At 47.7% G+C, this 22,529-nt stretch overlaps 1 protein-coding gene across 18 annotated transcripts in view; it reads right to left on the reverse strand.

Moving 5' to 3' along the window:
* The window catches only part of NCOR1 (nuclear receptor corepressor 1), a 372,787-nt gene that overhangs the window by 195,414 nt on the left and 154,844 nt on the right, over positions 1-22,529 (reverse strand). For all 18 annotated transcript variants that reach the window (XM_029611288.1, XM_029611291.1, XM_029611302.1 and 15 more), the window contains 3 exons: positions 21,654-21,793; positions 20,755-20,881; positions 16,105-16,639 (listed from right to left, as the gene is read on the reverse strand). In XM_029611288.1, coding sequence (XP_029467148.1) covers positions 16,105-16,639; positions 20,755-20,881; positions 21,654-21,793 — 802 coding nt within the window. The remainder of the gene's footprint in view (positions 1-16,104; positions 16,640-20,754; positions 20,882-21,653; positions 21,794-22,529) is intronic.

Genomic DNA, 22,529 nt, shown 5'->3' on the forward strand with positions numbered 1-22,529 from the left:
CTCCCCTATCTGCGAACAAGGTTATCCCAAAAATGGGGACGTATAGCTTGCAAGTCACTGCAACCAAACAGTGATACATCTGTGGGAGGGGGGGGGGGGCGGTCCCTCGTCCCTCAATTCCCTTAACCACAGATATGGCAAGAGGTTGAAAGGCATACTTGCCTAATAGATGGACTAGAACCCTCCTCACTGAGGTAGGATCCTGCAAGTGAGAATGACTGGCAATAGTGGTCCTCCATGAAAAATGCCCATTGAGCTCAACAGGTGTCAAAGATGACTCCTAGACAGGAGAAAACCCTAATCTTCACCGGGGAGCTATCCTGAAGAGCAGACACCTAGTACGATAGAGAGACAAAATCTGGAATGACTCCCTCACGAACTAGACCTGCGGTGCCTTAGGATGACCTACTGCCTGACCAACTCTCGGATCCCTCAAGGAACTGAGAGCGACTGCTAGTCAGAAGCAGTGAAATCCCTTCTCCGGGAAACGAAGAACAAGGGACACTCCTTATAGGGATGGACAACCAGGAGCCCAGGAGGGGACCCATGAGGATCGCCTTGGAAACCCAGTCGTATCTCCCCTTCCTAAAGGGTCAGGAAAGCAACAGGAATCAGGGCCTCACGGTCCTGAAAAACCTTGTAACTCTCCAGGTGAGAGTTGAATTACAATCATTGATCGCTGAGGGTCAGAAGCAACCAATCTGCCACTTGCAGCCAGTCTCAGATGGGGTAGGCCACCACAGTAATCAACTGAGGGACCCCAGAAAAAACGGTCCAATGATTGCCGCTGCTGTCCCCTGGTCCTGGCCTACAAGGAGATGCACTGAATCAAAGGAATCAAGGCTCCAGTTCAGTGATAAATCAGGAGCTTCCCCACAACGGGAATTTCTAACACGAGAGGGGTTGAAAGACACATTCCTCTTCTGAGGAAGGAGAATACTCCCAATATTGCCCTTCTGGTATCCACTCCCATAGGGGTTTGACCAGGAATGCAGTCTTAGGTCATTCCTGTGGCTGCGGCGCCCAAGTGTTGCTATCGCCACGAGGGAAACATACACACGCATACAGTCGAGGGCAACTGAAAGAATAGTGCCCTCCGCTGTAAAAACACGCTAACCAGTACTCATACAGTGATATTCCATCCTTTGGATGGCAGCACACCTACAAACCCACTTGCCATGCTTGTGGGTAGAATCCCAAGGCACAGCAAGGACAGAGGTAGAGTCAGCAGCATGCTGCCAAAAAGCAATCATGGAGTGTGTGGTGGAGCCTTCCTTGCCAGCTGCAGAATAAACGAGGAGGCCAATACCTTGATGAGATGATGGCAGAAACCTGGCATGGCTGTGTAATGCACAGACAGGGAAAATGCTACCTGCCAGCACAGAGGGGTTTGGAGTAGATGCCCTGCCATACCCAACTGCTCATGCTGCACTCCACTGTCACACTAGCTCCCAATGTAGTGGATAGGACAGTGTGACGATGGCTCCCCAGTACCACTGGGGGCTCTGATTATGGCATGGTGGAGGGTGGCATTCTATGGCACGGCCCCCCATTACCTGATAACGCTCCAAAAGGCTGGACACAGCCTTCGAAATTGTGTTGGGAATGGCTCACTGCTGTTTCTCTCATGGAATGATAGCAGTGAAGTCCAAGGCCACCGATGGTGCCCCTGGTGCTCTGCGGTCATGTCCTGTGGCATCTGACCACATCCACTGGTGCCCACCATGGTGACAGCACCCATAGGGCCCCATAGTGCTCACTGACTATGGATTGCATCAATGGCACCAAATAATGCTGCACCTAGGGTTTTGACGGGGCTTGACTATGTCTTGATCATTTTGACGGTATATAGTGCCATCCCCAATGCCACAGGTGCCCATGGACATCAACAGCCCAGCAGCACCAAGAGACCCCGGTGCCTGAAGGCATCTATGGACTGGCGGTACCGAGAATGCCAGGGGTGTCTGAAAGCAGAGTCTCTGCAGCCCCAACATGCCTCAATGGTGGCTAAATGAACCAATGACTGCTGGCACCAGACTTTTCCTCTCAGCATCCCTGAGAGCATCTATCTGCAAGCTCGATGGTGTCCCTTGCCAGCAGCTATGGCTGACAATAGCCTCGCTAGTGCTCATTAACACTGATGGTGCATGAAGCCAGGCGAGGCCTCCGATGCCCCCCAATCCCAGCAGCTCAGGGCCCCCAAGATCATCGGCATCCATGTGTTCGATAGCCGTAGGCCAATGATGACACAGCCCAATACCTCTCTGTGCCCTGTCTGGAAATTGCAAAGGAGCCTCGAGGGCACAAGAATACTGTGCCTGGATGCCTTTGTGCTCCAGGTTGCCTTGAGTAGATGGTGAGACCGGGCTTGACAGCACCAAGTTCGCCCAAGGCTGAAACCCCTGTCACACGAGGACTTCAGTAACACTCGAGGGGCTCTCAGGCCCTGGTGGTCGATGGCCCCGAGGGCAACTAGGACACTCAATGGCGATCCCAGTGCCTCGTTAATGGTGCTCAACATTGTTGAGCGCAGCAACGAATGGCAACGCTGGCTAACATGCCCAATGGCCTCCATGGAGGCCAAGCACCATGACGGCATCAAGGGCAGCATTGAGGCCATGCACCGTGACGGCATCGAGGGCAGCTGTGGCATCGAGACTATACACCTCGATGGCCCATGCAGGCACCTTGATGAGATCAAGGGCATCAATGGCCCAGATGGTGGCTCCAATGGCATCGCGGTGGACCCAAGCACTCGATGGCAACCCTGGTCCCCAACACTAGAGATCAGTGCCGCTACTCCACCACATCAAGGCCCAGAGTGCTCGATGACTCTGGTGCATCAAATCCACAGATGCCTACAGTACAGAAGGCTCTTATTTATTTATTTAACGCTTTTCTATACCGACCTTCATGGCTGGAAGACCATATCAGATCGGTTTACATCGAACAGGGGAATAGTAACAAAAAACAGTAAAAATAGTAAGAAACCGGAAGAATAAAGTTACATTTAACAAGGTTGGTAAACTTGGAGCTAAATACTGTTGGAAGGAAAAGGCATAGGAACGCAGTAAACCAGAAGTGTAAACAATATGATAAAGGGTCTTATTAAGTACTGGAGGAGGTACAGTGATTCATAGTTCAAGATTCATAGTTCAAGATGATGTTCGGTCGTCTAGTCGTCTTATGGCATTAAGGATGGTCTCGCACCTCAATGACATCAAAACTAACCATGGCATTCAATGGCAGTGCTGATCCCCAACGTGGTCCTGACATCGACGTGTCAGTTCATCGGTGCACTGGTCACAGATGTGTGCGGGCATCTGTTACTGGGCATGGCACCAAAGGTGCAGCTGCAAGCTGCTTGCCTAGGCTCCTGCTCACCCTCTTTCACAAGGTGACTGTACCGTCATCACAGGCAAGCAGGAGGGGAGGCTATGTCGTCCAGGGCTCCTGCCCGTGGAGATTAGTTCCTTTAAATGTGGGGAGGATGAGCTCTCCCCCCACAGGAATGGTGTGGTCCTCGATCTCTTCCCTGCCTGAACCTCTATCGATGCCTATCGATTGGTGAAACGACATGAAACTTCTGCCCAGGTAGAACTCAGGCTAGTCCTCAGGCTCAGCAGCCTACACGGATCACCAATGGACTGCATTCTGTCAGTTTTGCCAGCAATTGACAAAGGTACAAAAAACAAACAGGGCAAGGAGAGGACACACAAACTGTAGGTGCAGTATTTATTTAATACGGGATAGTATTAGACTCTGCCAAGCTGCACTGCGACCAAGGCCCACCATGTGGCTGGCAGATAGTGGAAAGAGGAGGAGAAAAGGAAAAGAAAAAGAAAATAAAACTACCGTAAGGTAAGGGAAAGAAAAACAGCTGCAGCTCTAGAAAAAAATCACTTACAAAAACTGTGAGGAGAGAGCAAAGCTGAATACCGTGACACACATGGCTCCCGCAACCACATGGCGCTACAGAAAAAAAAAAAAGACTAAGGGACTGCCTAGGGGGCAGGGTGATAAAGCAGGATGATGTCACATATGGGTATCATCATCGGATGGAGCTTGGCACGGAAAACTTATTTATTTATTTAAGGCTTTTTTATACCGACTTTCTTGATACAGATCAAATCAACTCGGTTTACATCGAACTAAGCAGAACTATAACCAACAATTCAACAAGAGACATTTAGAAGGAGCATAAAAGTTACATTATAACAAGGTTGCCTTAACTGGGAGAAGGAAAAAAAAGAGGGGGAGAACGAAAGATAAATTATTATATACAATATGTTAACATATCGTATACAATATGTATACGATATGTTAAAGTTTCTAGAACTTTGACTAGGCACACTGAGCATGCCTAGCATACCTTAATCCGCACGTCCACGTGGGGTCCCCTCTGCAGTCTCGTAACATAAAATTACAATAAAAATAAAATAAATCATAGGAAAAACCCAACTCCACAGGGTGGCGGGCAGGTTTTGGGAGGACTAACATCCTGCTGTCCTAGGAGAACACCTGTTACAGGTAAGCAACTCTGCTTTCTCCTCTTAGGACTAGCGGGATGGTAGTCCTCACACATGGGTGAATCCCTAACACTAGGCTGCTCCCCCAAAAAAAAGGGGACCAACAAGCTCCAACCAGGCGCTAATGGGCACAACAACCACAGCCGAACCTACTGCCATGTCAGCCATCCCTATCCAGACAGTAGTGAGATGCAAATGTGTGGAGAGAACTCCATATCACAGCCTTGCAGATCTCCTCAACGGGAACTGCTTGCAAGTGGGCCACCGACGTTGCCATGACTCTGACAGAATGAGTCTAGACATGACCTCCAAGATGCAGTCCTGCCTGGGCCTAACAAAAGGAGATGCAATCTGCTAGCCTACTGGATAGTGTTTGGCAACGACAACTCCCAATCTATTCCTGTCAAAAGAAATGAAAAGTTGGGTGGACTGTCTATGGGCTTCAGTCCGCTCTAGGTAGAAGGATAAGGCTCTCTTGCAATCCAGACTGTGCAGTGCTCGTTAGCCTTGGTGTGAATGGGGCCTGGGAAAGAATGTTGGCAGGACAATTGACTGGTTAAGATGGAAGTCCGTCACCCTTTAGGAATTTAGGTAGCGTGCACAAGACCACCCTGTCATGATAAAACTTGGTATAATGTGGATAAGTCACTAAGGCCTGGAGCTCCCTGACCCTGCATGCTGAAATGACCGTCACCAAAAATATGATTTTCCAGATCAGGTAATGCAGGATACAGGTGTGCGGTGGATCAAAAGGAGCTTTCATTAGCTGAGCTAGCACCACATTGAAATCCCAAGACACAGCGGGAGGACTTAGGGGAGGCTTCAATCGAAGCAGGCCCCGCATGAAATGTACAATTATGGGCTGAACAGAGACAGTGGTATGCTCCAATTACATTTAGATGAACTCTAATGGAATTGGTTTTTAGGCCAGCCTCTGATAGGTGCAGAAGGTATTCAAGAAGTTTTTGTGTGGGGCAGGAGAAAGGATCTAGGGCCTTTTGCTCACACCACACAGAAAACCTCCTCCACTTCAGTCCATAGGACTTTCTAGTGGAAGGTTTTCTAGATGCTACCAGGACACATCTTCGAAAAGATCCAGCGGTTGTAGAATCAGTCTCTCAACATCCAGGCTGTGAGTGACAGGGCCTGGAGGTTGGCATGCCGCAGCCTGCCCTGATCCTGAGTGATGAGATCTGGGGAAGTCCCTAGACTGATCGGCTTCCAGAAGGACAACTTCCGAAGGAGTGAAAACCAGACCTGTATTGGTCAATGAGGGGCTATGAGGAAAATAGTTCCTCAGTCCTGTCGAAGCTTCAGGAGAATCTTTTTTATTAGAGGAAGCGGAGGATACGCGTTCAGAAGACCCTTGCCCCAATGGCGAGCAAAGGCATCCGAGGCTGTTTTGCTGCCTGACCTGTACAGGAAGCAGAACTGAGTCACCTTCCTGTTGCAGGGGGACGCGAACAAGTCCACGTCTGGGCTCCCCCAGAGGCAGAAGATCCGATCTGCCAACCCCTGGTTGAGCGACCACTCGTGGGGGTCTGAAGGCCCAACTCAGTCTGTCCGCTACGATGTTTTCCATTCCAGCCAGATACATGGCCCGGAGCTCTATCCCATGGGACATAGCCCAGGACCAGATCTGGACCACTTCCCGACACAGGAGGTACGACCCTATGCCTCCCTGCTTGACAACATACCACATGGCTACTTGGTTGTCTGTTTGGATCAGGACAATTTTGTTGGACAGCCGTTCTCTGAAAGCCCAGAGAGCGTACCTGATCGCCTGAAGCTCCAGGAAGTTGATTTGACACTGTGCTCCTTGAGCGGAACATAGTCGCTGGATGCAGAGCCCCTTTACATAGGCACCACACCCCAAGGTGGATGCATATGTGGTAAGGATAATTTGGGTAGAGGAGAGTTTGGAAAAATATTCCCTGCTCCAAACTCGAGAGCGCGCACCACCAGGACAAGGAGTCTGGGAGGGATGGAGTGATGCGGATGCAATCCTGAAGGTTCTGGGTGGCTTGGCGCCACTGTAACCTTAGGGTTTGTAGGGAGATATCCCATGTTTTACCAAATACTGACAAGCTAAGACACTGTCAGTGGAAAAAGAAGAAACCTTGCCCTGATGAGAACTTTAAACTGAAGGATACTTTATCTAGATCTGCCTGATTGTGTCTGTTTAAATAAATAAAAAAAAGACGACAGAAGGACAATAATGCAACTTAAGCTCATAAGCCAGGAGTCAGGGACCAGCCAAGGCAAGTCCAGAGATCGGAAAGACCCCCACCCATGGAAGGGGGAGGCAGTCTGAGACAGAGAAAAACAAACACTCTGGCACACAGCTTGACATTCAGACATGGCAGTTCTCCCCCCGAAGAAATGAGGAGGGGGAAAAAGACCTGCAACATGGCAGCCCCCCCCCCCAAAGAAATGGGGAGGGGGAAAAGACCTGCAACGAGGCAAAGACCCTCCACCTACCATATGTTGAGCTTCTGCATATTTATCAGCTGGAAATTATAAGATGGGGCAAATAAGAAGAGAGCGACCCTGGGAGCGAAGGACCCCCTGAAAAGGTGACCCTGGGAGTGAGATCCCTGAAAGAAGAGGAACCTGAAGAGCGACCGGGGAGCCCTAAGCAGACCGGCACCCCCTGCTATCGAGGAGGGAGAAGACTAGGTGTGGCCAAGAGACAGTGCAGGAGACCAGAGAGAAGAGATGCCCTGCTCTGATGCGGAAAGTAACACAGAGTCTGATACAGTGAGGGGAGAGAGTAAGCCCCAGAGAGCCCGGTAAGTACCAGAGCCAGAAGCCAGTCTCCTTCCCAGATCATCGCCAGCTCTGCCAGTACCAAACCCAGGAACCAAGTCCTTCCCTGCACACATTCTCCTGACCTCCAGCCAGCATCTGCTTCAGAGGTGAACAGAGGGATTCGCCTAAGCTGGGCCCAGAGGTAAGTGAGTTAGCCATAAGTATTAACATATTAAGCAGGCTAAGGTTTATGTCATGTTTGTTACCACCCATGGTACAGAACTTTCTTTAGGGAAAACTTGTGCTTAGTGGCCAGGATGTTAGAGAAAGGAATTGTGTTTATTTCCTAAATGCTACTTTCTGCCAAATCTGATAAATAAAAGTCTATTTCTAGGAGAACACATTGTCTTTTTCCTGAGCTTAGGATCATGAAGCAAGGTGGGAGGGCAACAAAGTATCCTGTAGCAGATAGGTCCATGCACCCTTAAATAAGCTTACAGGTCCATTGGGTTCTGCACATGTGTAAGTGTGCCAAGGGAGTGACATGGACGGTTGTGGCCATGTGGCCCAGCAGTCTCAACATGTGCCGGACTGACACCTCTTGGCTCTGTTGAGTCACCCCCACTATGGGCGCCAAGGTGACCGCACTGGAGCACGGCAGGAAGACCTTCCGTTGAGCTGTGTCTAGCAGGACTCCTTTGAAATCCAATTGAGATGATGGGCTGAGTTGAGACTTCGGGTAACTGATGACAAATCCTAGTGACTCCAGCAACTGGATGGTCAAGCACAAGGACCAATCTGCCTCTACCCGATAGGTGCTCTTGACCAGCCAATCATCTAGATAAGGGAAAACATGCACTCCCAGTCTGCGGAGGTGCGCCCCCACCACAGCCAGACACTTCGTAAAGACACATGGGGCTAGCCCGAACAGTAACACTGTACTGGAAGTTCTGTTTTCCTATTGCAAATCTGAGAAACTTCCTATGACCTGGGAAGATCTTGATGTGAGTGTATGCGTCCTTTAAATCGAGGGAGCATAGCCAGTCCCCTTTTCACAGGAGGGGAATCAAGGAGCCCAGGGAAACCATCTTGAATTTTTCTTTTCTTAGAAATTTGTTCAAGGTGCTCAGGTCTAAGATGGGACAGAGTCCCCCTGCTCTCTTTGGAATTAGAAAGTAGTAAAATCCCTGTCATCTTTGCCCTTGTGGGACAGGCTCAACCGCTCTGGCTGTTAAGAGGGTGGAGAGCTCCCATAAGAGTACCTCCTGATGTACTATCGGCCCCCATAATGGGCACGGAGGAGAATTTGGCAGGACACTCAACAGGTTCAATCGGTACCCTTGGTGGACGATGGACATAACCCACTGATCGGAGGTAATACTGGGCCACCGATTCGCAAAGAACTGTAGCCTATATGTGTGTGTGTGGGGGGGGGGGGGGGCAGCATCATGGGTACTGGTGACTGGTTGATACTCCCTGCGATTCAGTCAAATCCCCGTCCCGGGATTTGACTGGGGCGCCGGCTAAGGCTTGGGAGCTCGCTGCTGCCTGGGACGGCTGCAAGAGCTCACCCTCTGGGAACAGGAGCGAGGGGCCAGAGGTTAGTACTTTCTCTGTTGGTAGAATGACTTCCTCACCTCACCAACCTCCTGGCTGAGAAGGGTGGGTCGGAAGTGCTGGCGGAGAGTTGTTGGAGGGTCTCATGGTGATCCCACAGCATTCCTCACCTTATCCTCAAAAAAGTCCTCTCTAGTGCACGGCAGATCAGCAAGTCTTTCCTGTACCTCCGGTCAGAGATCTGAGGCCCACAGCCATGCCATTCTGCGGGCACCAAGCCCCACTGCAGAGACTCTCACTGCCATTTCGAAAACATTGTAGGTGGAGTGTTCCTCATGTTTTCCCGCATTCCAGGTCCTGACGCATCAGAGACAGAAAGGTGTCTTGCAGTTGAAGCAGCTGCTCAGCCGCCTCCTGCACCTGTTTCCAGAAGTTGTGAGAGTATTAGCTCATGTAGAGCTGGTAAGAGGCAATGCAGGCAATGAGCATAGCCCCTTGAAAAAAAAAAAACAACTTTCCTCCCAAGGTCATCCAGCACTCTATGCAATCTCCTCGGGGGCACCAAGGCATGGGTCCGAGAGCGCTTGGCCTTCTTGAGAGTGGATTCAACCACTACAGATTGATGTGCCAGCTGACACTTGCCGATTCTGGTAGTCTGTTGGACGAGGTAAACCCCATCCGCCTTCCTGTTCAAAGGAGGAAATGTGAAGGGATGCTCCCAAATCCTCAACAGCAACTTCTTACAGATCTCATGCACCAGGACCACCACGATCTATTTAGGAGCCTCCACAAACTGGAAGATCTCCAGCATCTTGTGCTTGGCATCCTCCTCCATCAACTGAACTGGGATGAGATCTGCCATCGCTCACACAAATCCTGCGAAAGTCAGGACCTCAGGGGGGAGAACTCCTTCGCTCCTCAGGAGGAGACGGTTCTGAAGGGAGACCTTCCGAGTCCTCCGAGGAGGATTCCGCAGTGTCATTCCCCCAGGGGTCATAAGGAGCCTCATCCTTGCCGTAATCCACAGGGGATGGGGCCCTAGGTGCTCTGCCTTCGTCCAGAGGCCTAAGCTCTGGTGCCACCAATGCCAGCCCCGGCAAAGCTGCGGGGCAGTCACCAGCACAGACAGGGATTCCTCGGAGGAGCTGGCAACAACCACTGCATTGGTCAGGGGAAGCATCTGTGCCCTGCTGGGCATCAATGGCTCTCCAGGAAGCAATACAAGCTGGGTTGGTAAGACACCGATGAGCACACAAACGCTCCAGCAGTAGTTCCAGGAGGGACAGCCTGGGGACCAATACCTTCGGTGTCAATGGCTCGATGCCCCGCAGTGCCCGGTCAACCATGAGCTGGACTCTGCATGCCAACTCCTCAAAAGTTGCCAATGCCAAAATGGACTGGGAGGTAGGAGGGGTGGCCAGATCTTCCTCAGAATCTCAAGGTGAATCGGCGACTGACACCAGACCCCCATCATCAATGGAGGATAGGCACTCCTCAGCGCGGGATCACTTCGGGGGCATCACGGCAAGCGCTGGCGCCAACCCAAGCCTAGCACCATGCATCAATGGCGACAGGTGCCAATGCTTCCTTGGCTTTCCTTGGTACTCAACCCAGTCTTTCCTCGGTACCTAGGTCGAACACGACAAATCCGATGTCCTCGACCTGCAAGGAAACAGACAGGGATCGGTCCCCAGCGCCCCTATCTGCCGACAGCACCGACTGAGTGGATAGCTCAGTGTCCATCTGTGCAGCTCCATGGTCCTTCGGTGTCGACACTACCTAAGCCAATGTCTATGGCTCAGACTCTCTCACCCCGAAGAGATTCTCCATCTTGTCAAGGTGAGCGCGACATCCTTTCGGAGTCATTTGGTCGCATATGCGGCACCCTCTAATATCGTGAGATGCCCCCAGGCAGAGGATGCACACCTTGTGCAGGTCCGTAATGAACATGGTCCTCAGGCACAAAGGGCAACGGCGAAAATCTGACGAAGCAAATGAAAACAACAGAGGCGGCGGGTGACCGAAACCGATGAGCGCAGAGGCACCACTGCCATGGGAGAACAAAAGAACATAAATTGCCATACTGGGTCAGACCAAGGGTCCATCAAGCCCAGCATCCTGTTTCCAACAGTGGCCAATCCAGGTTACAAATACCTGGCAAGTACCCAAAAACTAAGTATATCCCACACTACTAATGCTAGTAATAGCAATGGCTATTTTCTAAGTCCACTTGATTAATAGCAGGTAATGGACTTCTCCTCCAAGAACTTATCCAAACCTTTTTTAAACCCAGTTAAACTAACTGCACTAATCACATCCCCTGGCAACAAATCCCAGAGTTTAATTGTGCGTTGAGTGAAAAAGAATTTTCTCTGATTAGTTTTAAATGTGCTACATGCTAACTTCATGGAGTGCCTCTTAGTCCTTCTATTATCCAAAAGAGTAAATAGCCAATTCACATTTACCCATTCTAGACATCTCATGGTTTTACCGAAACAATGAAAAACCTGACTGGGAAGCAAGAGGAAACCTGCACTGAGAAAAAACGCGAGACACATCGAAAAGAGCAGGTGAAAAAGTTTTCCAACACTTACTTTACAAATTTTAACACGAGATAAAAAACGGCAAAGCGAAAGCTCCGCGGAAAAAAAGACTGAAGAGGGACCCCACGTGGACAAGTGGATTAGGGCATGCCGGGCAGCATGCCTAGTCAAAGTTCCAGAAACCTTTGACATAAGTTTTCCGTGCCAGGCTTTATCTGATGTTGTTTCCGATGTGTGAGATATACCATCCTGCTTGCCCTAGGAGAACAGTTGCACATGCTCAGTCGGACAGGTTTGAAAGTTCTAGAATCTTTGAGAACTAAGTTCCGTGCCAGGCTCCATCCAATGATGTCACTCATGTGTGAGGATTACCATCCTGTTTGTCCTCGGAGAAAGGAGGCTATAGAAGGAGAGGTCATAGGACAACAACTAAAAAGGGGTTGGACTTAGGAGTAATCAAATATTTCTTTACAGAGAGGGTACTAGATGAATGTACAACCTCCCAGTGAAGATGGTGGCAATAAGGACAGTATCTGATTTAGAAGAAAGCATGGTGCAAACACCAAAGGAGTGGTAGGGATTGTAAAACCAAATAGTTGATGTGGATGCACAGACTAGATAGGCTGTAATGATCTTTTTCTGCTGTCATGTTTCTGTTTCTAGTTCCTATAGCTTTACCACTGAAATGTTCATATGTCAGCCCTATTATTTAGTGTGGGATTTACTATAAAAATTAAAAAAAAGCATACTGTTTGCATGTCGATCTAATTACCAGGCGAATCATTAGTTTATAAGAAAGTGACTTCTGATGGACCGTGGGCTCTGCCAGCAGTGTTTCAAAAGGGCAATCTGCCTGTAAAAAGCACCAAGTGAAGCAGTGAAGTGAGCAGCAGTCACCTAACAACAAGCTGGAAACCACTATGACAAATGTGATAGAAATACAACAGATGCTGGTTGTGCAGTATTGACTTTTGATGTATAGAGTACTTAAAAAAATAAAACCAGAAAGGGCTACACTATCAAAGGCTATGTCTACTTCACCAGAAATGAACAGATGCAAGAAGCTAAACTGTCTAAATTTAAAACTTCTAATGGAGAAATTACTTACTTGATAATTTTGTTTTCCTTAGTGTAGACAGATGGACTCAGGACCAATGGATTATGCTCCCCTACCTGCAGAAGGAGATGGAGTAAGATTGCAAAGCTGACATCACCCTATACCCCTGCAGTGACCTCAGCCCTCTAGTATTCTCTTCAAAAACCACTGTGGACATACTCGTGGAAAAAAAACCCAAAAAATGATTAAAGATATGATTAAAAGCAGATGACCATAACTGTACTCAACCAACCATAAACAGTGAACTTCAGTAAGCATATAGGTGCCCTGATCTTGGGACTGGATCAACACCCGTAATCTCTGGGATAGGAAACTCACTCACTCACAAATCCTTGGCACAGTTCTCGGGCAGCCGTGGGCAGGATACTGAGTCCATCTGTCTACACTAAGGAAAATGAAATTATCAGGTAAGTAATTTCTCCATTTCCTAGTGTGTAGCCAGATGGACTCAGGATCAATGGGATGTACAAAGGCTACTGGCCTCTGCTATTACTGGCATCAATAAATTGGGATCTTCTTGGTGTTTGGGTACTTGCCAGGTTCTTGTGGCCTGGTTTGGCCTCTGTTGGAAACAGGATGCTGGGCTTGATGGACCCTTGGTCTGACCCAGCATGGCAATTTCGTATGTTCTTACTCCCGATCAGGGAAGGAGGCTGCCCACAATCTGGTTAACAATGCCCATGCAAAGGCTGCAGCCTCTCGGACCTGTATGACCAGGTGATAAAACCTAGAGAGGACCATGTCGTGGCTTGGCCGATATAGATGGGAGATAACAGTCTAACTTCTGCCTATGAGACTGCCTGAGCTTTAACCTGAAGATAACTGCTTTCTTGCCTCCACATAGGCTCCTGTGTCCACCTCCTTAATCCAGCAAACTATCAGGCCGATAAAGTACAGTGCGCTCCGGTGGAGCGCATTGTTAACCGGCATTTGGGCGCACGTTTTTGACGCGCTAGCTTTACCCCTTATTCAGTTTGGGGTAATAGTGCGTCGAAACGCGCATCCAACCCCCCCCCCCCCCCCGAGACTAATAGCGCCTACAACATGTAAATGCATGTCGATGCTCCTATTAGTCATTCCCACGTGATAGAGTAAGTAAAATGTGCAGCCAAGCCGTACATTTTACTTTAAGAAATTAGCACCTACTCAAAGGTGGGCGTTAATTTCTGCCGGAGCCGGGGAAGTGCACAGAAAAGTAGTAAAAACTGCTTTTCTGTGCACCCTCTGACTTAATATCATAGCGATATTAAGTCGGAAGTCCCAAAAGTTGAAAAAAGTAAAACAACAAAAAAACAAAAAAATTTTTAAATGGGCCCACGGCTTGAAAACTGGACGCTCAATTTTGCCGGCGTTTGGTTTCCGAACCCGTGGCTGTCTGTGGGCTCGAGAACAGACGTCGGCAAAATTGAGCGTCAGCTGTCAAACCCGCTGACAGCTGCCGCTCCTGTCCAAAAAGAGGCGCTAGGGACTCGCTAGTGTCCCTAGCGCCTCTTTTTATTGCCGGCCCTAATTTAAATATTTTAGTTTAGTGAATAGCGCGCACAGGACACTTGCCCGCTCTTCCACGAACTTTACTGTATTGGCCTGTATGGTAGCCCGCAAAGTTGTTTCGCCCTGCTTCCTTCCACCGTGAAGGACAAACAGGTGGTCCGACTTTCGGACCGGTTCTGAGACTTTCAGATACCACCCCAAAAGTCTCTTGACATGAAGGTGGAGGAGACGATATTCCTCCACGTTCTTGTGTTTATCTAGGGATGGCAACAAAATGGACTGATTTACATGAAACTCCCATACTACCCTGGGCAAGAAGAAAGGGACAATACATAGCTGTACCACCCCTGGGGTCATCCGGAGGAACGGTTCCCGGCACAACATTGCCTGTAGTTCAGAGATGCGATATGCTGAGCATATAGCCACTAGGAACACCATTTTCAAAGTCAATAACTGCAAAGAAAGACTGCACAGTGGTCAAAAGGAAGAACCTGCCAAAAAATCCAGTACTAAATTTAAGATTCCACAAGGGAATTGGCAACCGTAAGGAAGATCGAAGGTGCTTCACTCCCTTCAGAAAACGAGCCACGTCTGGATGCGCCGACAGGGAGGCCCCATTCACCTCATCTCTGAAACAGAAGAGAGCCGCTACCTGCCCCTTCAAGGAGTTATGGGACAAACCTTTATTTAAGCTGCCCTGCAAAAATTCCAGAATAAGTGGGATTTTGGCTGCCCGATGGGGGGACACTGCGTTCCTCGCGACAGGTCTCAAATACTCTCCAGACTCGCACATACGCTAGGGACGTGAAGAACTTCCAAGCGCGGAGCAAGGTGACAATTACCGAGGCTGAATATCCTCGCTTCATCTGGCGAGCCCTCTCTCAAGGGCCAGACCCTAAGACAGAATCGAGTACTGGGATTACAGCCCTCATCTTGAGGAGCTTTAAAATAGTAATCTACACTGCCTGCTTCTTGTGCTGGGAATGGCAAGGAGACACCATGAACAGGTCTCGAGGAGGAAATTCCAGTACATATCCTTCTCATATGACATCCAGTACTCATTTTTCCGAAGTGGCCTACGACGCAGTGTGTTGACCAAGCCTAAAAGCGGAGCCTAGCCCACCAGGGGCCACTCAACCCTCTCGGAAGTCCACTTCCCCTTAACTCAATGGGATCGGGAATGATGTTGGTAAGGCGCACAGAGCAAGGAGACCGGAGGAAGTCTTAACAAAACCCCTCCAAATATCTCTGAACCGGGAGGTAAATCATCTTTTAAAAAAAACAAAAAACACAACTTACCTGGGCTCAGCGCTTACTGGCTGAGAACAGGGGGAGAAGACTTTGGCCGTAACCGCCACGCTTGGCTTTCTGCACCCGCTGCATTTCAGCTGCCTAAACAGCAAAGTCTATGCTGGGAACCGGCTACTGGACCAAGGCACACCTCTAAGGGATCTCCAAAATTGCCTCAGGAATTCTCAACTGGGGGAGCGACCTTTAGGTATCACCACAGGAGAACGGGTCTCAATTTTTCTCCAATTTAAAATGTAGAATATTTCCTTCCAAAAGTACAGCAATCCCCATAAGGAGAAGTACGTCCACCATCTGCTGGAGATGGAGAATACTGGAGGGCTGAGGTCGCTGCAGGGGTGATGTCAGCTTTACAATCTTACTCCGTCTCCATCTGCTGGCAGGGGAGCATAACCCATTGGTCCTGAATCCCTCTGGCTACACGCTAGGAAATGAATTTTTTAAATAAAAGGTCAAACAAGCTGTGGGTGAGACCTTTTTATTGTATTAATAATGCATTTGCAAGCAGCTTTTGCAAGCTCTGCTCCCTTCAGCAGGTCAGCGTAGTTTGCATACCTCGAGAAACCCAATATAAAGGTCTCGCCTACAACTTGCTTGTTGACATTTACTTCTGTGTATCCAAGAGGATTGACCTGGCAGCAGCATGACTTTATTCAAATTACATTTTGGTAAGAATAATCACGATCTCATATTTTGTGAATTAAAGGGACTTGGCCAAATTCACATGATCAGTCAATAGAGGAAATCTGAACCAGCAGAAGCCCCCTACCTTTCCTTTCCCCAGAGTCTAAATGTAGTAGATGATCACCTGTGTCTCTCAGGTTCTCCATCCACGTCCTCGTCAGCACTGCACGTGGCGCTGGAATCATTGTCAGACTGCGATTCTGGCCCTGCTCTGCTGCTCTGCTGGGTCGGGACAAATTCCATCTCTGCAGGCTCTGTTTTCTCCTTGGGGTTTTCCAAGTCTCTGTCTTTGGTATCGTTCTCTACTTTCACCTGAACATTCTCCGGGAGTGATTCGGCCTCAGTGGGTTCTGCTTTAGTGTGCACCAGGAGGTTCGGTATTGGCTTCTCGTCAGGGGCTTGGCTTCTGCCGTCCACCTCCATTGGGTTTTCCACCTCATTAGTGACCTCCTCCTTCACTTGCAGCTCACTGTACTGGTTTTCTGGCGTCCTTGCACGCTGAACAGATGAGGAAGGGGGTGTGCCAGGCACCATTTTACTAGCAGAAACCAGTCCTGTTGTGGCCTCTGTGGTGCTTTCGGTCCTCTCTTCACTGAATTTGTCAGTTTCCACCAGTGAGGGGGATGGCGCGCTCTCTGTATCTGAACTGTTCTCTGCACCTGAAATTACACAGCATTCTGACTTTAGCATTCTGTGTGCAAACAGCAGCAAACAACATTTGGAAACAAACACCAAAAATAGCTTTTACAGCTTCACAAAAGGGAAAAAAAACGAAATACAATTCACAGTAAAAATGAATTAATTTTTTTTTAAAGCCACGTTAACCCTTTCTCTTTCAACTTCATTCCTGAGATGAGGTAAGTATTTGAACGCTTCTCACACAGCTAATGGACAAACTACATGAATACCATTTAGGCATGATTTCTCAAAGCACTTTATGCAGCACAGAAAACCCTGTTTTAAATTGGAGTGTTCTGCAGACAAAAGTACGGATGAAGCCATTCTGCATGTCCTTTTACCTGTTCTGAGGAGCAGAGCCTGGGAAGAGAAAGTATTCAGAAGCACGTTTTCAAAAGTACCTGTGTACACCTGTATGCGAATCCGTGCGTGGACGAGCCAAATCTGAAAATTCGGGCTAAAGCCTGCGGGGACAGAGTGCCTGCGGACATTAGCTACTTTCCTTGACAACAATTCCCAAGTCCTCCCTAAATGTGCGAGTGGAGTTCCAGTGTGGTTTCAGGGTGGGGGAGGCGCTCCCTTGCAAGCAGGTCCCAAAAATAGGGGCGGATTTTAAATGCCCTGCGCGCGCCTATTTTGCATAGGCCACCGGCGCGCGCAGAGCCCCGGGACGCGCGTAAGTTACGGGGCTTTGTAAAAGGGGCGTGTCGGGGGCGTTCCCGAAACAACGTGGTGTTTCGGGGGCGGGCCCGGGGGCGTGGTCGAGGCCTCCGGACCAGCCCCCAGGTAGGGTGATGGCGCGCCAGCAGCCCGCTGGCGCGCGCAGATTTACGTCTGCTTTTAGCAGGCGTAAATCTGCCAACAAAGGTAAGGGGGGGGTTTAGATAGGGCCGGGGGGGGGGGGGTTAGGTAGGGGAAGGGAGTGGAAGGTGGGGGGAGTGGAAGGTGGGGGGAGGGCGAAGGAAAGTTCCCGCCGAGGCCGCTCCGAAATCGGAGCAGCCTCGGAGGAACAGGCAGCACGCGCTGGGCTCGGCGCGCGCAGGTTGCACAAATGCGCACCCCCTTGCGCGCGCCAACCCCAGATTTTATAAGATACGCGCGTATCTTATAAAATCCAGCGTACTTTTGTTCGCGCCTGGTGGGATAAGAAAAGTACGCGATCACGCAATTTTTTAAAATCTACCCCATAGTGTGTGCAGATTGAAGGTTTTCCCAAACTAAAAGGAAGGTGCAAAAATCCACATGGACTTTGTACCTGCAGCAAAATTTCAAAAGGGGGAAGCGTGAACACTTTGCCTTTGAAATTTCGTATAAAGTCCTTTGCACCACAGTGGACAGTGGCAACGCATTTCATCTGTTTGACGTTCTTATGCAAACAATTACTCAGATATTTTTTTATTTTTTTTTTTAAAGTTGTCAAAAATCTTTCCAATATTAAAGCATCAGTGTTAACATTGAAAGTGAACATTTGTTCTCCATTTTAATATTTCAAAATATGAAAGAGACACTAAAACACAAGTGGCATTTTCTCCTAAATCACAGAAAACCGATCGCCTTTCATTTCCTGCGAGAGTAGCAGGTTATTTCTCAGAGCAATATCCCTTACGAAACACAGAATAATCCTTCTGCCACACTTCCTGGTTTAACAATAATTAGGAATTAATTTGAAAAAAAAAAACCCCAAAGCTCTAAGAGGATTCTAGTCACAGGTCATGTGTATTTATGTCAACAAAACAAGATTTTATTCTTGTGTGAAGCAAAAAAATCAAGGATTTAGCAAAGGGTTATCACCACCACCACCACCACCACAGTCTCTAGCGTTACACAGTTCTTTGCAGCCGGGACTAATAACCTGCTCCAGTGAAAGTCTACAAGGCAATATGTGAAGCAGCATTACACAGAACTCATTTTCCAGAAACACTGAAGTTTAGCAAGCTGCTTTGCCTCTTTATTGAAGTATAATTTTGGAACCAGTGTGGATTTCAAGAATACTGGCTGTCAGCTCTGTCAGATTTGGAGCAGCAGGTGGTTTGAAGAACGCACAGAAGCAAAGTTGGCTGTATTGACTGCTTCCCTATCAACCCCTCACTGTGTGATCTTTATTAAGATCCCTGTAAGCTCTTCAGGAGCAGGGATACTGGATGACTTTCTCTAGCCAATGTTCTGCATGCTGCATTACAGAAAGAATATGATGATCATCATGGAAGAGGCTACCATTCTGTTCTCATCACCATCTTGACGTTTACAATTTTATTTTGCTTAGTGACTCAGAAATGTCATAACTGAAAGACAGATTTGGAAGAGGATAAACAAACTACAACCCTGCATTTTGGATTTATTTTTACTTGGATTTTTAGCTCACGCCTTTTCATTGGTAGGTCAAGGTACTGTAGGTATTTCCTTGTCCCCAGAGGGTTTACGATCTGAGTTTGCACCTGAGGCAATGGAGGGTGACGTGACTTCAAAGTCACAAGCAGTGGCAGTGGGATTTGAACCCTGGCTTCCCTGGTTCGCAACCTGCTGCTCTCCTCCACTCAAGAGCACTGCACAAGTGAATGAAAATCTATCCATTCAGTAACTTCAACAAGACAGATCACTGTGCACTCGACTGCAGGCAGCCAGGATTTACTGCAGCAGCCACTGAGACAACCTCAGTCTCAACACATCTAAATTTCCTAGATCTGATTATACAATGTAACCTTTAATCACGAAGGCTTTCTTCCCTGCCACAGAAACAAGAATGCCCTCCACAACAAGGCAGCTCTCCAGATCCTGAGTCAGAGCTTACCAAGACAGGTTTCTAAGGTTAAACAGACTGGGGAAAGGTCACAATGCCCTTAAATGTATAGACTCTAACATTTCCCAAACTGCCTTTCCAAGTTTTGAAAAGCCCCACATTAGTTATTCAGCATCTGCATTTTAATTACACAGTTTTGCCAAACAACTAAAATCAAGCACCAGCCAAATCCCATGACTCATAGTTTATGAATTCTGCAGGGTAGTGGCTCCATATAAGGCTGGTGGGAATAAACAGCCGCTAACCAGCAATTACCAACTGTTAAGGGAGACACTTTCAGGGCAGGAAGCTAAAGCTGCAAATCTGTTAAGTAAAACTGCTGCTGCCTGGTGGCTAACCAGATGACTCCACATACAGAAGTCTGTCTGATATCAAAAATAAAAATACAAAAGAGAGGAAAAATGACCAATAAATGTACCAAATAACTTCGCACAATAAATGAACACAGTATCAGAAGTCAGTGTGCATAGATCTAAGCCACTGCCTCTCACCGCACAATGGGCTATAAGCAGTATCAGAAGACGGTGCTTTTGCTCCATCATTTTACTGGTTTAGGTAATCCCCGTGTGCACACGACTGCATATGTTCTTAGATGATGTCCACAATACTCTTGGTTAGAACATAAGAACATGCCATACTGGGTCAGACCAAGGGTCCATCAAGCCCAGTGTCCTGTTTCCAACAGTGGCCAAACCAGGTTACAACTACCTGGCAGGATCCTAAGGGATAGAGCGATTCCAAGCACAGAGATATTTACCATGGGATACATGAGATAAGTTAACATTGTTATAATACATTTGTTTCATTTTTGAGTGATTATTATTGGACAAGTAAATGACTGAGCAAAAGCGCCGTCTTCTGATACTGCTTGTAGCCCATTGTGAGGTGAGAGGCAGTGGCTTAGATCTATGCACACTGACTTCTGATACTGTGTTCAGTTATTGTGCGAAGTTATTTGGTAAATTTATTGGACATTTTTCCCTCTCTCTTTTTTGTAGTTTTTGCTTGAGCAGAGAGAGGCTCCACTTGATTTGTTCAGTTGATTATTAAAAACACCACAACTGGGGGATTATTTAGCAATTCAATTTGCGTTTAATTTGTTCAGTTGTATACACAATACTGAACTTCTTTTCCTGAAAGGCAATGGCCTGGTACAATCTAGGATTCCTATCAAGTTTAGAAGAGGACTTCCAGCTGCATTTGTTAGATCAGAATAGGAGAAAGAAATTGATAGGCGCTGGTCGTGCAGCACGTTTTACAGAGGGCCAAGCATCAGAACTCCGTTTAACAATTCCCTACCTTCACTGTCGTCTGGATTCTCCTCCTCATTGGAAGCTTCGTTCTCATCATCCTCCTGAGCAGACACAGTCGAAGCCACACTTTCGCACTGAGACACATTTCGCTCCTCTCTTGGCCGTCGGGAAGACTACCAAGAAACACATCAGTTGGTTATTTTGGTGTTTTCCCCCACAGATGCGCTTCGAGCATGGACGAAGGTTATTCCCTGAGGCAACATGCACGCAAATGCACCTGAGGTTACTAAACAGTATCCCAGGAACAGAAGATGAGGGCAGATAAAAGACCACATGAACCACTCAAGTATGCCCATTCACATCTTCTACCAACTTCCATCCACGGCCTCCTTTCTGTTGAAAGAGGCCAGAGTTCTGTGCATTTATTCCTGGTCTATAAACTCACATTTCTACCGCACTTCATTGAGACCCTATGTCCAGTCAAACAGCACCACCAGAAAAGGATATTTCAAGCCAGTCAATGGAGCAGTCACATGCATTCTAGGCACTTTTCATTTTAACTCTGTCCATTAGTAAGAAAAAAAAAACACACCCCACTGTGCAACATAAAAATACTTTCTGATGAAACTTATGTCCCTTCAAAGCAACTCCTATGTATCAGCCAAGTAACAATTTCTCTTTATATATCTGAGGACTGAAATATCTGCTTGCTGCAAACGTTTATTAGAACAAAGGAGTGTAAAGGAGGAAAAAAAAAAAAGACAATGTAATACTGATAAACCCCAAATTTACTACCACTACTACTGCTGCTTCAAGCAATGCACACATAACCCATACGAGAGTGGAGGTGCACTCAGGACCCACAGACCAGACCAATAAGAGGCTTCAGGAAAAGGAACCTTACTGGTGCCCAGAGCTAAACCCAATGCTTTCTCCCTCTCTCACCTTCTGCTTGTGCTGCTGAAGGAGGTTGTCCAGATTGTGTCGCCTCTTGTAGTTGAAGTAGAAGTTTTTGCACTGCGCTTCGCTTTTGGTCCCCACCATCTTGGCAATCGCTGCCCAGTTGCGACCATGCTCCACTAACCCTATCATAAAAGACAAGGGACGGGAATATTAAAACAGAGCAAGCTCACCGCTGAATCGCAAGAGAGAGAGGCCGTTTAATGCAAATGCTTCTGTACTTTTAATCCAAAAGAAAAAAAAAAAAAAAGTTAACTGAAGAAACCAAAAAAGACTTAAGAATCTGAGGCTTCCAAAAATAATATTTTTATGAGGATGGGGAGAGAGCCAGGAGGGTTCAATCACAGGAGACTGGGTTCTATTTTTAGAGGAAGATACATCATCATGAGTAGGGCATTGTAATAAATGTTATTAGCTCATTAGTAGACAGCATGTATATTACTGATTATAATTTGCACTGGATGCTGATGGATGAAAGCTGTACCATGACAGGCTGGTGTCTCTCTGAGATGACATATCCATTCTGTAAATGCCAGGTAAAAGCACTGACGCATGTCATCTTTCAAATCAAAGAAGAATCATGGGGGGAGGGGAAAATCAATGAAGTTGATCCATTACAAAAAAGTGAGATTTCTTCAGATATAAGAAGAATTCTCAGATATTTGGAATAACTTGGCTCCACAACATCCTTGTTCTTTTGACATGGTATTATTAGCTCTTCACTAGAATGAACTGCTCTTTAGAAACAGAAACAGGACAGCAGAAGAGATTATATGGCCTAACTAGTCTTCTCATCCACACTCAGCTCTACAATCCCTACCACTCCCTCAGAGATCCTGTATTTATCCCATGCTTTCTTCA

Source organism: Rhinatrema bivittatum, chromosome 8 (assembly GCF_901001135.1).
Source record: "Rhinatrema bivittatum chromosome 8, aRhiBiv1.1, whole genome shotgun sequence".
Lineage (NCBI taxonomy): Eukaryota > Metazoa > Chordata > Amphibia > Gymnophiona > Rhinatrematidae > Rhinatrema > Rhinatrema bivittatum.